The sequence below is a fragment of the Gadus macrocephalus genome, chromosome 9 (assembly GCF_031168955.1).
Source record: "Gadus macrocephalus chromosome 9, ASM3116895v1".
Taxonomy (NCBI): Eukaryota; Metazoa; Chordata; class Actinopteri; order Gadiformes; family Gadidae; genus Gadus; species Gadus macrocephalus.
Genome location: NC_082390.1, coordinates 2,808,513 through 2,825,207, shown reverse-complemented (window position 1 = coordinate 2,825,207; position 16,695 = coordinate 2,808,513). Strand labels below are relative to the sequence as shown.

General features: G+C 44.1%; 1 protein-coding gene across 3 annotated transcripts; it reads left to right on the top strand.

Moving 5' to 3' along the window:
* Nucleotides 1–3: 3 nt before the first annotated feature.
* nr2c1 (nuclear receptor subfamily 2, group C, member 1) lies at nucleotides 4–9,398 on the top strand. Of its 3 annotated transcripts, none has more exons than XM_060060250.1 (14): nucleotides 4–127; nucleotides 1,212–1,338; nucleotides 1,630–1,863; nucleotides 2,448–2,526; nucleotides 2,624–2,803; nucleotides 4,368–4,533; nucleotides 5,205–5,301; nucleotides 5,830–6,014; nucleotides 6,856–7,009; nucleotides 7,189–7,310; nucleotides 7,528–7,670; nucleotides 7,807–7,944; nucleotides 8,033–8,138; nucleotides 8,362–9,398. In XM_060060250.1, exons 2-14 carry the CDS (start codon nucleotides 1,267–1,269, stop codon nucleotides 8,531–8,533), a joined length of 1,848 nt encoding a protein of 615 aa, XP_059916233.1. In that variant the 5' UTR covers nucleotides 4–127; nucleotides 1,212–1,266; the 3' UTR covers nucleotides 8,534–9,398. The 3 variants fall into 3 exon arrangements, with proteins under 3 accessions (XP_059916233.1, XP_059916232.1, XP_059916234.1); XM_060060249.1 differs by having other exon boundaries at nucleotides 24–319; XM_060060251.1 differs by having other exon boundaries at nucleotides 25–319; nucleotides 4,368–4,518.
* The last annotated feature ends 7,297 nt before the right edge of the window (nucleotides 9,399–16,695 follow it).

Genomic DNA, 16,695 nt, shown 5'->3' with positions numbered 1-16,695 from the left:
GCGCATGCGCAAAGGTTTATACGATGGAAAAAAGGTCACGAACTCTGACCCTCCCAGCGACTGCAACAAACTGTTCAAATTATTAATTTACTGGAAGTATTACATGATATACAAAACTTCCCAACGAGTAAGTACCTTGTAATTACTGAAGCAACGGATCTCGACACTGACGAACCCGGAGTGAGACACCAGTAGGATGTTGAGCAGTCTGCACGGAGGCAGCCATTAGCTAACCTAGCTAGCACACAGCAGTAGCTCGCCTAGCTCCTTAGCCTTTCCGGGGACCCATCGTATGACCAAAGTTAAACTTCACGAAAAGGTAACGCAACGTCAACTTCATACGAGTGTTTATGTCCATATGAACGGCGTTCGTGTCCGTAAATAGTCATTGTGTTCAGAATAAGACCGGAGTTCTGACCATTTGGGGCTGCACGGAAACCCAAGCTACTTAGCGTAGCCGAGTCGATGTTGTTGTGATGCTAACCTCCTAGCATCAAACCGCCTCAAACCCAAACTACTCCATCGGCTGATCGTCTACTTTAACTCTAACACCAGAACGGGTGCCGTTGGCAGCCGACCCGACATAATCGTTGGATTAAACTACACAACACCCGGCTCAGCAGAACCCGTCCGGTTGTTCGCCCTCCGGTACCGCCAGTAGACTGCAGCTCTGCGCGGGCCCTGAACCCTAGCACGCTTTAACCCTTCAATGTTGACCTTTCACCCACAGGAAAAGAAATGCCTTTATCTTCCGTATCGATTTTAAATACCCGGCCGTCCACGGCATGTGTATGTTGTGTTGAGAACCAGACCGTTCCCACCGGTTTTTCCTTTAAACACACTCCCTGCATTTTGTTTCAACCGAGCCCTCCATATTGCGCATACAAGCTAACACTGGCTAGGAGTAGCACAGGCCGCCGCACACATAACGTTGTCAACATGCAAAATACTGTAACGTTAGATGTAAATAACACCGCTGCTCCGTATACAAAAAATGTAGTGTCAATAAAACCCCGTCATTTGCGATTTTACTTGTGGATAGTATAACGACCGACTGTGGAAACTCATACGTTATTATGCACATAGACGTTGGCTCTAATCTTGTTTCATAATAATTGCAGCGTTTTTCAGCGTTTCGTATTATAGTTAACACACCCGCCTAAATCAGCAATCATGGTTTCATATGAGAAAACCGTATGTTTACTTTACAGATTCTAACGCCTCATGGGGCTTTAATGTGAAAGCAGTGCAAAGGAAGACATCAGAATGGATGGGCAGACCCAAAGGATTCAACTAGTTTCAGCAGACAGTGGAATGCCATTGGGACACCGAATCCAGGTGTGGTCATATTTCCTTCATCGCCGGATGGCAATATGTTAAAGAAAATAATAATAATGGAACTACAAGCAATTTTATATTTATTTAGACTGGGGGGTAATAGCAGATTATTTCTTTATTAGAATTAGATGAGATGTATTGTCTTGTATAACGGTTGGCCTTCGTAGCTTTGGTGAGGAACAGTACTGTTTTTAATAGGATACAAGTAAAAAAATAAAAACTATGCATACTTCAAAGACGATATCAGTTTTGATAACAGCGTCTACCTGCTCGTTCTTTATGCTCGTGTAGATAGTGACTGATCAGCAGACTGGCCAGAAGATCCAGATCGTCACAGCACTGGAGCAGTCCTCCCCTGGGAAGCAGCAGTATATTCTAGCCAATGCAGACTACTCATCGGGTGGTAAGGTGATCCTGGCCAAGCAAGAGGGCTCCCCCAACAGGGTCATCTTCTCGGGTAACGAGGGCTCTGGGGTGAACCAGGTGCTGTTCGCCTCCTCCGATCATCTCTCGCAGCAAATCCAGGTACGGGATGTTTTAAAAAATATATAATGCATATCATGTTAATAATGTTGTCACAATTATGCTTTCCTCTACTGTCAATTATGTTTACACTGAATTTCTACTACTCCTGTTGCATTAGCTAGTATTTTGTGTGTGTTTTTTTTTTTTTTTATTGATTAGTTCTTTTGATATTCTTGTTTAACAATGCTTTTTCATAACGTGGGGTCGGCTTAGCTCAGGAGGCTGAGGCGGTTGACTTGTAACCGGCATTTACTAGTTAGTTCCCGACTCCTCCTAATGTTGAGGTGTCCCTGAGCAAGACCGCTAACACTAACTGCTCCCGACGAGCCGACTGTCGCCTTTCATGGTTGACCCTGCCGTCAGTGTGTGTATGTGTGTATAAACTGCTGTAAGTTGCTTTGGTTAGGGTTAGTCTGTTCCGTGTGAACCACATTCCTTGTCAGAAGTGGAAATAGTACACCACATAATAAATGACGTGAGCATAAGAAAACAACATTGTAATAAGCCTTGCGTTGCGACCTATGACTAACAGCCATGTACACAGTGATGCCTGACCATCTCATTTAAATGTTCTGTTGTCTCAGTTTGTGACAGATGGTACCGACCAGACTCTCATCAAGCCTGTTGTGGAGTACTGTGTAGTGTGTGGGGACAAGGCCTCAGGTGAGCAGGCGGCGTTGTGTGTTGGACCTCATGCTCTTCCTCGGCCTCTGCGTACGTTCCTGCTGCTCAATGCGACGGTTCCCCTGCTTGTCCCCAGGGCGCCACTATGGAGCGGTGAGCTGCGAGGGCTGCAAGGGCTTCTTCAAGCGTAGCATCAGGAAGAACCTGGTGTACACGTGCAGGGGATCCGGAGAGTGTGTCATCAACAAGCACCACAGGAACCGCTGCCAGTACTGTCGACTGCAACGCTGCATCAACCTGGGCATGAAGCAGGACTGTAAGTTACCCCCAGCAGAACGTCCGGGGGTTGGGACGCCAGAGAGCCTGGCCGCAAAACCAGAAACATGTTGTTGTGTTTGTTTTTGTTTCCTGTTTCTTAAGGGGATTGTTTCCTGTTTCTTTAGGGGCATATTCTATCATTTCTCAGTACACGACATACAGGGACATTACTTTGGGCATCAAGACTGTAAAATAGTTCAGCTGACATCAGCACTACCAAAGTCTAGGGCTGAATCCGAATACTCATACTTGACTGCTATATAGTATGCATTTTGTAGTACGCCACAAATATAGCGCGTCCGAATGCTCAGTACGCATTGTGTATTACGGAAAATGTTTCCGAATGCGTGCTACCGCCACAGTATACGGTAGGTCACTACGCTATCCCACAATGCAACCGGAGTCTGGTGACGAACGAAGAAGAGATGGCTGACCCGACGAAACGTCGTAGAAAGCGGCGAAAAAAATAGACATTGAAAAGAGTAAAAAAGTAAAGTATGTAACAAACGATGACAAGACGGAAAACGGGTAACTTATCAAGGTAATTTTGCCGGCATCTGAGGGGAGATACGTCATCTCCAAACATCCTGTGGAGTTTCGGCGGCGTTCGGAGGCGTTCTACGCATAGCTGTAGACCGTACTACACTGTCAAGTAGTAGACACTGAACAGAAATAGTATGTACTAAGTATTCGGATGCAGCCTAAGTGAATCTAATTTCATGGGCTTCAACTGTGGTTCCTGTGTACGGTAGGCAGGAGAGGTCGCCCTTATCCCCGTGACAATGGGTAACACAGTGGGTGTATTACATCATTAATGGTGGGGGTGGCATTGTAGAAGACATTTGGACTACTTTAAGCTTGGGTTGTGCCTTCACGGATGGTATTAAGTTGATGTGAAAACGCCAAAGGGCCTGTTGGCTCAACACTGGCTCCTGAATATTACAGAAGGTTGCCAAAACAGAGGATAAGCCTTGGGAAAATATTCCAAGAAAACTGAATCCCTCTCGGTGTGATGTAAGTAAGTTTAAGGCCCCGTTTACACAAAGGGAAAACGCAGATACTTCCACGCGGTTTGGCCTCTCATTTACACGAAATCGCAGTTTTTATCACAGAAAACGTTCATTTCTAAAAACTCCGACCAAAGTGGAGATTTCTGAAAACGCCGGTTATGTGTTGTTGTGTCAACGGGGAGAAACTGGGTTTTAGGTTCTGAAGCGTCACATTATGCGCCAGGAAATGCTTAACCTCATATGAGCGCCCTATGTGTACAGTTTGTTTGTTACAGGAAGACACTCGTGTTATTCGTTGTTGTTGATTCTGAGGATTCTGATTGGCTTGCATGGCTTTATCCTTCTCCCTACACTGCCGCCCATAGGTTTGGCATAGGTATAATGGCGCTCGACGGCGTATTTAATGCGTTTTGATGTAAACGACAACTTTTTTGAAAACGATGTGTGCACAATGTTATTTTTGAAAACGGAGGGGGGGGGGGGGATATTAATTTCTATAAATACCCTGCTACGTATAAACGTGGCCCTAAGTCTGTTCCTCCCGTCTTTCAGCGGTGCAGTGTGAGAGGAAGCCCGTAGAAGTGTCCACCAGAGAGAAGTCTTCCAACTGTGCGGCCTCCACAGAGAAGATCTACATTCGCAAGAACCTGTGCAGCCCCCTGGCTGCCACGCCCACCTTCGTGACCGATAAGGAAACCGCCAGGTACACGTCGTTCAAGTCAGTCCCACACTCCGTTGCACTTGACGACAACTAGTGTCTAGATCATATCTGATGTCACGCATGTTTCACCTGTAGTACCATAGATGTCTTTCGGGCCCGATGCATATTTAAAGGTTCTATATTATGTCACCAGGTGTGAGTGGGATTAGCCATTACATGCCTCTCGTGACATCACAAGTAGGCGTGTCCACCTAGATGTGTGCTTGATGGATCAGTCTACCAGCCTACCCATTGGACTGTAGAAAACGTTGCTCATCTATCAGTAATACATCTAGGTGGACACGCCCACTTGTGATGTCACCAAAAAACAAGGAAGAGGCCGATTTTGAAAACGGCTTGTAGTGGCTTATCACACCTGCACCTGGTGGTATAATTTGGGACCCTTAAACAAGTGATTGCGCCAGCCGTCACCTGAAACGGCTGACTGCTGAATGAATCACAAGGAGAGATTGTGAGGTTTGACGTAAAAACCAGTTGGCATGTTTCAATGTGCTTCATTACATTAATGAGGGGACTGAAGTGCAAAGTCATTTGTACATTTTACTTATATATAATATTTATCAAAACACATACAAACCGGGTTTTGTCCTTTTTGGCATGTTGTATGTTTCCTAGATTTAAATTGTGATGATTTAAAGAGGATTCTGATGTGGCATCTCGGTTTGTAGGTCCACCAACCTGCTGGAGTCCAGTATGTTGCTTAACATCCAGCAGCCTTTCCCCAAGCTGGAGAACAACATGATGGTCCCGGTATCCCCAGACACGGTACCTCCAACGCAATTACAGAGGGGTTCTTAGTTCCCCGACTGCTGATGTACTTGGGAGATAGATAGACCTGGGCCCCTGTGTTATCATGCAATTGCTCTGCTTATGTTGGATCTAATTTAACTTACTTTTTAAGTGCTAGTCAAGCCATGGTTGCCGTACGACGGCCAAATTGCCAGAACCTGGTTCAATGTTTTGGATTCCTGTTTCCTCCTGATTGATTTTATGGTTTTCTTAATACATTTTTACTGTCCTCTTGATAACATGCATACTCTTCACAATGTGTACGGTTGACAGCGTTAATGATTTAATGATTTAATGATTTAATTACGCTTGAACTAAAAAATTCCATCCCTCCCACTCGCTGCATAACAGTGGCCGATCAGGAATGTTGTTTTTCTCATGTCTGACGCAAACGTTTGATTGAAACCACTGTTCACCTCACCACCGGCGTCCTCCCGGCTGGTTAGAACCCCAGAATCTCCCGGAGGAGTGCGTTGACGCTAAAAGCTGTTCTCCCCTCCCCAGGACGACCCGTGTCAGGGCGACCTGAGCACGCTGGCCAACGTGGTGACGTCCCTGGCCCACCTCCACAAGGCCCACGAGGGTCACGACGGCACCAACGACCTCATGGGCGTGGACAACCTGAGCAACGGAGACAGCTCCATGACCGACATGCAGGCAGACGAGCAGACCGCCAGTGAAATCACCCGGTAAGGCTGCGCCGCTCGGGGCGCTCGGTTAGAGACGGGTGGGCGGACTCAGAGATTGAAAGATGGCAGTTTCAAAATAAAAGTCCTTGACTGTGATACAGACGGGCCCACCGTTGGAAAGATACTGTGGGTCTTTATTTACTCCCACACACAAAACCTTTTAATAGAGTTTCCTCTGATGGGTACTGTGGGATCTGCTTAGTCTCTTTTGTGTCTTATTAGATTGGCTTACAGTGAGGCATAAATGGACAGTCAGAAAGGAACTGCGAGCACTCTGCCTCCTCCACCATTTGTTTTCTAATCCTTTTTTGCCACATATGACTGTTTCCATACAATTTGTTAGTCATCCAAAACATCTTATACTGATTATATATACAAGTTAGGACTACAAGTCAAACACCCTGACTACTCTACCATCTTGTTTACTTCCGAAATGTTCGTATTGACATCCGTAGTATGTGGGTCACGCACCCACACGGCATGGGTTTTTAAATATGTAGGGCACTGTGCCCTTGGGTTCAGCATTTGAACTTCCGAATATTCCCTCTGCAAAAAAAAAAAAATACGCTTCATTGTATCCGTGTAGACTTAATAATAATAATCATAATAATAATAATAATAAAAAATCAGTCTTGTGTAGCACATTTCTAGGACCCAATGTGCCTCACAACAAAACATAAAAATAAATGTGAGTTTTGAGAATAAATGGACTTGGCCTCTCAATCTCCCCACGGAGGTGGGGAGATTGTTCCAGAGGGCAGGTGCGGCAGAGCTGAAGGCCCGGCCTCCCATGGTCCTCCTCCCACGTACTGACCGTCTTGTCGCGTGTCCCCCCCCCCAGAGCGTTTGACACCCTGGCCAAAGCCCTCACCCCGTCCGACGGCTCCGCGGGCCAGTCGCTGGAGGCCACCATGCAGCTCATGTCCGGGGACCAGTCCGGCCCGGTGGTGGAGCTGGAAGGACCCCTTCTGTCCGACGGCCACGTCCCCTTCAAGGTTAAAACGCGCTCCCTGCAACGGGCACGCTCGACGAACACATCGACCCAAACGACTCAAACATGATTTTAACCAGGCTGCAGATGAATACGAACAGATGCCCTCTGAAATCAGATTATGGCTTTACAGGAGTCGTGTATTGACCCTCTCGTGTAGTGACACAACCCCTATCATTTCAGCTCATGATGCCTTTGCCTGTGCCAGAGTACCTGAATGTGAACTACATCTGTGAGTCTGCCTCACGGCTGCTGTTCCTCTCCATGCACTGGGCGCGCTCCATTCCCGCCTTCCAGGCGTTAGCGTGAGTGTTCACCTCGGCCCTCGGGTTGGTTCAATACTCCCCACACACAAGACCGCTACTCGCGGTCAATAATGCACAAAACATTGTTTTGTGCATTATTGACCACACACAAGACCGCTATTCGCGGTCTTGTGTGTGGTCAATAATGCACAAAACAATGTTTTGCTGTACTGTAATCTTATCATCTGCCCCCTTTTGCCTCTTGTGACTCTTCCAGTGGTCACGATAATGACATCAACCTGATGAAAGCTTGCTGGAACGAACTGTTTGCCCTGGGCCTGGCACAGTGCTCCAACACTATGAACGTTGGCACCATTCTCGGAGCGATCATCAACCACCTGCAGGCGAGCTTGCAGGAAGGTACGCAGGCCCAGTTTGTTATATAAACAATGCATCGCCTTTCTTTCTCTGTGGCCCAAAGGCCCTGCCATGCCACACGCTTACACCCCCCCCCCCCCCCCCCCCCCCCGTTGTGTGTGTGTGTTGTCTCCTGCAGAGAAACTGTCCCCAGAAAGGGTAAAGCTGGTGATGGAGCACATCTGGAGGATGCAGGAGTTCTGCAACGGCATGTCTAAGCTTTCTCCAGATGCCTACGAGTATGCCTACCTCAAAGCCATTGTCCTCTTCAGTCCCGGTGAGTACCGTGTGTCTGTCTCGGCGTCCGTGTCTGTGTCCGACCGACTGACCGACTGACTGACATCTCGTTCGCTCTGCTGCACCAGATCACCCGGGCATCGACAACATCCTGCAGATTGAACGCTTCCAGGAGAAGGCCTACATGGAGCTGCAGGACTATGTTACCAAGTGCTACCCCGAGGACACCTACCGGTTAGTAGGCTTCCACCACCTGCGCCCGTACACCCTAACCCTGGGTTGTTTGACTCCATCACTCCGAGGGTTCTTGGTTAGAACCCAAATGGCGGCAGTCTGTGTAACCTCCGTGCATCTGAAAGGATCCCTCACTGCAAGTCGAGGGGGGTAAAACCATGCAGCTCACTAATGAGTACCGTGCCCGGACACGCTAACGAGGCTTGGTGCTGTCCGTCCTCAGGTTATCCAAGCTGTTGATGAGGCTGCCGGCCCTCAGGCTGATGAGCGCCGCCGTCACGGAGGAGCTCTTCTTCGCCGGCCTCATCGGCAACGTGCAGATCGACAGCATCATCCCCTACATCCTCAAGATGGAGTCCACGGACTACAACAGCCAGAATGCATCTGGGGTCTGACGCACTGCCACCGGTGAAGCCGGTTCTCGGTGGACGGGGCCGGTACCCCCCCCCTCCCCTCCCTCTCTCCAATGCTTTGCCGAAATTGCCCCACGGTACCCCCCCCCCCCCACACACACACACACACTCCCAGCGGCCCGGCCCAGGCCCTGTTCCTGAGTCTCCTGGAACGGTGTGACCTTAGCGTCGCTGGTCACTCCTTCACCATGGGGGGGGGGGCCGTGAGGGCGGAGAGAACACACACACACACACACACACACACACACACACACACACACACACACACACACACACACACACACACACACACACACACACACACACACACACACGCGCGACTGTGACGAGAAAGCCTTTCTTTAGCCCTTCATTCAGCGATGAACTCTTATGAGTAGTGATCTTTTTTTTTTTATAATATTATTATTGTACATAGTATTTTTATGCTTCACATGCTCTCTGCATTCATTTTGTGCTGAACTTGTTGGTATTTTGATCGAAGGAGAGTCGTCGCTTTTTATTGATTTCCAATATTGTTGCGCTTTCCCCCCCCCCCCCTCCCCTTTTTTTTTCAGTAAAATCATTGGCATAATGTGAACTGATTTTGCAGGAGCTATTGTTATTGTAAAAGGTTAAAACCTTTATCTTGTTTGCGCACCAATCCAAAGGATATAGGGTCTGCATAATAAGTGAAAGAATTAGATATTACATGGATCTGCAGTAATTATGTATACTATATGTACATAGAACAAACTGAAGAGATATCACGGCAATAGTTGCTTGTACCGGGTTTCCATCATGTGGAGAAATTAATGTTACTAAACATCAAGTCATTTGGAAATTAAAAAAAATACCATACAATGTGTAATGTTGTCATGAATTTACTTTGTATGAATAATTACATGAGTATCAAAATCTGTTCTTTACTATTTATAGATTATATTTTTGTAGCCGACTAGATATAGCATGTTATGTCAAACAAGCTAACTACATTTGTAAAGTGAGCGTGCAGGAAGCCAGCGTCAAAGGCGAAGGACATTCTCAATGGTTAGGGTGACGTCCTTTCTTTATAGGTCCATGGTGATGTCCCAGCCAAGGTAATTGATATGATACCTGTTAGATCCCTAAGTTCGATACCCTTAGCCCAACCTGTCATAAAAATATGATTTAGATAGGATTTTTGATTAAAAAAAAAGCAATACGTTGAAAATAAACTCCAGAAAACTCACTCACTCTGTTGCTTGCCAATTGAGGGGTTGCGTTCACTAACCTGTGTGATTGACAAGTGACGGCAGGATGGATTGCTCGAGCCAATCAAAGAGATGCTCTGATGGGTGAGAAAGTTGCCTGAAACCAGCCGTCTGAAAGCTGTTCATAGTTGAAGGCGGGCAGGCAAAGATCAAATCTCGCAGAACATGTCATGCACTTGACGGATGGCCAAGATGTTTCGAAAAAATTACACTCAAAGTAGACTAGCTCGTCTTGTTAACAAGGCAAACAGAGGTGCCGCCCCTGCATTTAGTTAGAATAATTTGTTCACCATCCCCATCCCTTGGTTTAGCTCACCTGTTGCAACAAGGGCGTCCCTTGGATCAGTTCAGTCCCTCTGTTTCACTGGTTACGAAGACATTTCGAAGCGAACCGACTTCTCCGGACCTATGGTGAGTTTGGCCTAGGCCTACTTCTAAAATTGAATTTCTGAACACTACTAATAATTGATTGTGTTGGTTCGCGCAGCTATTTGACGTCACCTATTTTATAGGTTATATTGTCACATCTAATCTGTCATTAGTTTATTTTGATTTCAACACGCAGGCCACCTATACCATAAAGATCAAAGCTGTTTCTTAGCAATCAAGTGGAAAAAAAAAACATTAACATTTTGAATAGTTTCTATAGGTTAATGTTGTCTGGCTCGTTTATATAGACTATTATAATAATCTAGTTGAATGAGTCCAATCAACTGTAATTTTCTGATCCAAAAATATAGGTGTAGATGCATTCCAAAGATTGGGGAGATTGAATATTATGAATTAACGGTAGATATAGTAGCCTAATTGCTGCACATAATCGAATAAAGCACTTATTTGAGCTCTGAAACTAATCTACTTCCATTCCTTCACAGATCAACTATGAAGAAGAACCTGCCGTTTTTATGAGTCACACAATTTAAATATGAATAAGAAAGTAAGTAAATTAATTACTTTACTAAGTCAATACGTTTCTAGGCTTTTTTGATGTTCATGTTTGACGTCTTCCTGGTTGGCTGATTCAACCTGTAGCTGCAGGTGGATTTGAATATTAAGGGTTTTGTTCTGAGCATGGGAAATGCTCAAAACAACACTTCTGTTTTGTTTGAAGTGTTGCAAGTATGGGTTCTGGTGTAAGGTGTAAATATGGTGCTGGATTTCTGTGGGTTCAACCAAAAATGTTCAACATTTCCTCTGTCTGATTTCACAATACATTACTTATATCTACATCTATATCACATGAGTACGGCCTTACGAATGATCATCTGAGTGTGACCGACGTGTGATCATCTGAGTGACCTGATATACATATTAGAATACAGTGGTGTCTGCAGTCTACACTTCTTCTCCCCTGGGGGGAAACCAAGTGTTGAATAAGCCCTTGTGACATCAGCTGCATGAACCTCCTTCAAGATAGTGACAGGGATTCTCAAAGCTGAAAACACCAGGGGCAAGATGCTCCTAATCCATCGACTACATCAAAACCTTGGTCTTGCACCAGAGAACCGTGCACGTTTCAACGTTCTCCTCCATATATAGCGAAGCCTTAGCGAGGGTTTCTCTGCATCCCCAGCTGGAGATCCACATGAATTCAGTTTAAAAAAGGTCCTGGTTGGGATATTTCTGATGGGATCGGTCTTCAGATCATCCAATAGTCCAATACCTTAGAAAGGCTTGCGTCTTGGGGCTGGAGTACCCAAAAGTTTTTCTGTGAAGGCTTCTTAGTCAGGAAACTGCAGGACTGCAAGGACATCAACCTCAGAGACGTTGAGTCAATCTTGACATGCATGCGTGCATGTTCGTTTGTGAATTTTTTAATCTCTCTAAACCTAGGTCGAGAGATTGTACTTGATGGTCCCACTTTAACCATCAGGTTAAATCAGCTTTATCGCAGGGGATTTAATTATTCGATATAGATTATTTAATTAGGTGTTTTTAATATTGTGTAAACTCTAACTTATTTATTTCCAAATTTCACCAAGTACATTACGTATCTCACAACTTAATTAAAAGTGGAATTAAAACGTTATTCATTTTAAAAGTTCTATACCTCAAAGCCGCTCAGTGAGCAGGTGGTCATTTATGTGTGGCCAGGGTTTGAACTGGCATTGGGTACTGTGTGTCAAGGTCTCGGATTTGGAATAGGACACGACATGTGGCCCCCGTTGAAACTGGCATAGGGTGCAACATTTGAGAGGGGGCTGGGATGGGACCTTACGAAGGGTACTACATTTGTGGCCGGATTCGACCTGGCACCTGGGACCAGGGTTAAACCTGGTATAGGGTACTTTATTTGTGGACTGGGTTTGGCCTGGCAATGGGTACTCGTTACAAGATCCTTGATGTCCTGGCCAAGGAAAATGAGGTTCAGCACTCTGTCAAGCTAGATGACTGGTGAATTCCAATGAGATTCAAGTAGTGAATAGAAGAATCTGAAACAACGTGGGAACCATCCATACTGTTTTCCTCTTAAAACTGAAGTTGTGCTGTCTTTCACTTTAGGAGGTAAAGGAACCCTCACTGGGACATCAAGAGATATGCAGATGGGATTTGAAACGGGTTCTCTGGTGTAAGACCTCAGTTGTCTTCTGGTCACCGAGGAAGATTTCTCACATCTTGTCCTTGCTGTTTCTCCTTGGGGAATCCCTGTCAGTTTGGAAGGACATTTCAGTTAATGTAATTGATGTTATGATGGCCTCTTGAACACTTTTATTCTTCTGAGAGGGCTCATCTACATAACTGTAGATCAAAGTCATCACTGTAGCCTACTGTGCATCTCTTGTCACCCTCAAACCACACACCTCATCAGTCAGATTACACTTATAGAAAAGTAGATGCAATGTTTTGCAGATTAGTGAAAAAGTGGACAAAAGGATTTGAAATGCAAGGGTGCATATTCAATCTTTAAATCGGGAAGATTGTTTGGCACGACTTCTGGAACTCTAAAATATTCCTACTTTGCACACTTCTGTCTCTTCACTTTATGATTACACTTGGTGTAAATTATCATTTTGGTCTGTATAGTTTATACCGGGAATTATCTAATTTGTCAATAGTCAGTATTTTGCATTGAAGTTCATAGTTTAGGTTCAGATTTGTTGTGAGACAACATGGTACAATGGTTTCCCTTATTTGTATTGTTAAATGTTAACTTTCGTACATGTAGGGCCTTGCAATGCATAGTCACAATGAAAGGAATTGTGCAAAAAACCAGAGCCACAAACGATCAGATCACCTCAAGGTAAGTCTGTTGGATGTGTCTTGAAACCAGAAGATGATTGAAGGACTACAAGATCTTCGTTTGACTCAAGGTGAGGTGCTGGTTATTCTCTTATTGATGCCTTGGTTTTTATTGGCTTCTCAGTGGAAAGTTCTGATGTTTGCTGCAGAGACTGGAAGTTATGCAGTTTGTAAACCGATATGGCTGTGTATGCATGGAGTACAGTTAGGGGTGCGCAATATGACAATATTAGATTGTTAACGATAAAATGTCTGCACGATGAACGCATCTGAAAGTGCACAATTGCTATTTGGAAGTTGAGTCAGGGAGGGCATCTGGCAGTACGCTCAGGATTGGCATTTGCAACCTCACCATCATTTATATCATCATATGTGCTATTTTACCTAGATCTTGGTCGACTTCAGGCAGACCATTCATAAATCATACTGACACTCAAGGCCTAATTTTCTATTGCATTTCCCCAAAAACGTCTTTGAACCTCTGTACCTCAAGAAAGCTTTTCGTTGCATAATAAACTGTGTTCTACTTCAAATTTGCAACTGTGTCCAAATATGAAAAGGCAGAGAAAATATTTGCCATTTCTACACCATGTACTCGCTACAACCCAGCACCTGTCGGCTAAGTATAATTGATATACTGTTACCTTTAATACTGCTAGTTGGTAGTTTTAACATATATTCTAAATATATGAGCTGTGGAAAAATGCTAAAAGTTAAAAAAGCAAGGAAATTTGTTTTATACACCATTTTCTAAATAAGAAGGTATCAACAGCTAAAATGATGGAGCATGCGGCTGCAGTATAGACAATAGAACTATCCCGACTTGAAATGGACAAATGTAGACGGTCACATTGTCACTGCTTCCAAACAGATCTCGACACTTTTAATTCAGAAGTCTCTACTAGGCTTGAGAAATAAAAGGTTAGCATAAAAACATATTACATTGATGGCCATTCAAGGAGTCATATGGTTATTGGATAAAATGCTACCCTAAAACTGAAATGCCAAGCACGGTTGTGATGTCTTGTTTTAAGGTGATTGTTTCTTATGTGTTCATTTTTATCAGAAGTGATAGCCACAGTCACAGATGAGACAGTGAGTGTTGAAAAAATGGTATGATGAGTGAACAAGAGTGAAGTCCAGTACAGGTGAGTGTTTCAGATGGATAACTTAACGTATTTGCCCTTATTCTAGTAGTATTTATGAAGACCTTCTCAATGTGTTCTCTGCAGGGAGGTAGGAGATGTAGAGGAAGATATGAACCAGGCTCAGCATTGTAATGGCGGGGACAAAAGGATAACATCACACATCGTCACAAGCTTATCTGAAACACAAAAGACCCGGAGGTTCTTTTTAGGTTATTGTAAAGGAGATTTTCTTTCTGATTTTAATCCTTTGCTGTGTTGCCAAAGCTGGGATTTGAGGTCATTCAGGTTTGGGGTCGTATGTGTCGTGACCTATTTTTGTTAATGTTGCTGTTACCATTATAGTTTGTAGGCCTACATAGCGCAATAAAATCCATTTTGTAAACAATATTTTTTTTATGACAAATATTGGCTAACCTTTTAAAAATCAAGCACGAATGCAGAAGTTGTGCAGGATGTTACCAGACCAGGCCGGTTACCAGACGAGGCATCTTTGGTGGAAGGCAACTGATTGGCGGAGCTGTTGTGGAGGATCTGACTGGGGTACAAATGACCCCCAGACTGTAAAGAGATCATCACTCACTGTCTCGTCTGTTACCGTGGCCATCACTTCTGATAAAAATGAATTTAGAGAAAACAGTCCCTGCGTTAGTGCTGTCGGTGAACAGGATTTATTCAGTCAAAATGTCTGAATAAATTATGACTTATTTAACAAATGATAGTCAATATGTCGGCTGAGGTAGAGGACCTCTATTATTCATATTGTGAAGCATTATTTAAAGTATTGTGTTGTGACTAGAAATAGCTGAAGATCCACCAGGATGTGCTGATCCAACTTATAACTAAATACACAATGCCCTAAGGTGAACCTATTTTTTTTTGGGCATTACTTCAGAATGGCCAACGAACAGCACCTCATCCGATATAAATTAATTTTGGGAATGTGGATTAATGTCCCACACACGCAACTTGACTTTGTCGCCATGGGTTTGACATTTCTCTTGTCCAACTGTTCGTGGTGGCAAATTAAAACAGCCTTGTTTTTTTAAATGGTGCTTTCACACTACTGCTCAACTAGTGTTTTTTTGCCTTGCCTAAATGTCTGTCGATTAACTAACTTCACTTCTCGCTCATACCAATCCCTGGAAGGATGGATCACTTTTGTTCCTTAAGGTTTCTGGCTCCTGCACTATGTAATATAAGGAGAGACATACGAAAGACAAATGAAGCAGTAAAAGAGATGAGCACTGAACTTGAGGAAGTAGCTGCAGCTGGTAAATGGACCCATTTCAAGTAGACTAAATCCAGTTGGCGGCCCAAGAAGACAGGCGCTATGTAGTGGACTGAAAAGGGGTGATATGCACACCAGGTGTGATAAGCTATTACAAACCCTCATAAAATCGGCCTTTTCCGGTGATGTCGTGACGTCACAGGTGGTAGTGTCCATCTAGATGTATGATGGATGGATATATATTTGCTACAGTCCATTGGGTGGGCTGGATAAATCGAATCCAGATGCAACAGCTATTCTTTCTTCCAACTTCTCGAATACGCTTATCAAAAAATCAAATAATTTGGCATGTAGAGAATACCACCAGTAAAGATTGAACGTTTTACTCCAGACATTTTCCAAGATATTCAATTTTTGTTAGCCAAGGCTTATTTCCAGGGAATTGATCCATTACTTTATAGCCTATTCTATTATCTGATCAATTAGCATTATTATGCAACATTGAAATTCCCATTCAAAGACAAGGGCCCCCAGAAGGCGGCTGATGACATCCGTATTAACTAATTAAGAATTCCTTCGCTTGTTCAATCCCCAGCTACTAGATATCCAAGATATTAATGCAAGTGGATGCCTTAACTGATTGCTATGGGAGACAACAAAATGTTTCATCCTGGGTTTTTGTGTTTAATTTTCTTCAAACCTAGCTAAAACAAAGGCTTACCAGATCAAAAATCTAGAAGTGAAAACCGAATCACTACAAAATCGTAACTTCTCAGATCATAAGGCTGCCCGGCTTTCATCTCTGAAAGAACAATACAACACAAAAAACCTCATCAAAGGGAGAATTGATCCTGCATGGAACCAGAGAGAAGTACTACTTTGATCAGAGCGCACTTGTCATCTGCAGGCACCAATGCGTAAAGATTGTGTGACTAAGGTACATATCAGAGCAATAAACAGCTAATGACAATTGTACAACTCTTAAGACCATCAGTGACAATCTGAAAACGTTTTTGCAAATTCTTACAAATCTGAAATTGAGTTCAATGATTATCTCAAATTATTTGGATAAATGAGAATTACCCTCTAGCTCGAAGACCGACCAAGATTGTTTGGATGTCGAACAAGAACTTGGTGAGCTGCACAGAGCTCTAAAATAGCTAGACAGAGGCAAATCGCCAGGCTTCGACGGCCTTCCCCTTTAGCTATATTTAGGACTTTGGGACTCTTTGGGTACACTTTTGCTGAGCTCTGAATTTTGCAATTAAGACTGGGACATTTCACAAAGATCAGAACTGA

Bases quoted from the DNA above. Each gene is read 5' to 3' on its own strand.
- nr2c1 (XM_060060250.1), top strand. From the start codon at position 1,267: ATGGATGGGCAGACCCAAAGGATTCAACTAGTTTCAGCAGACAGTGGA. The intron at 1,339-1,629 runs GTGTGGTCATAT...ATGCTCGTGTAG, and splicing joins CATTGGGACACCGAATCCAG to ATAGTGACTGATCAGCAGAC. The intron at 1,864-2,447 runs GTACGGGATGTT...CTGTTGTCTCAG, and splicing joins ATCTCTCGCAGCAAATCCAG to TTTGTGACAGATGGTACCGA.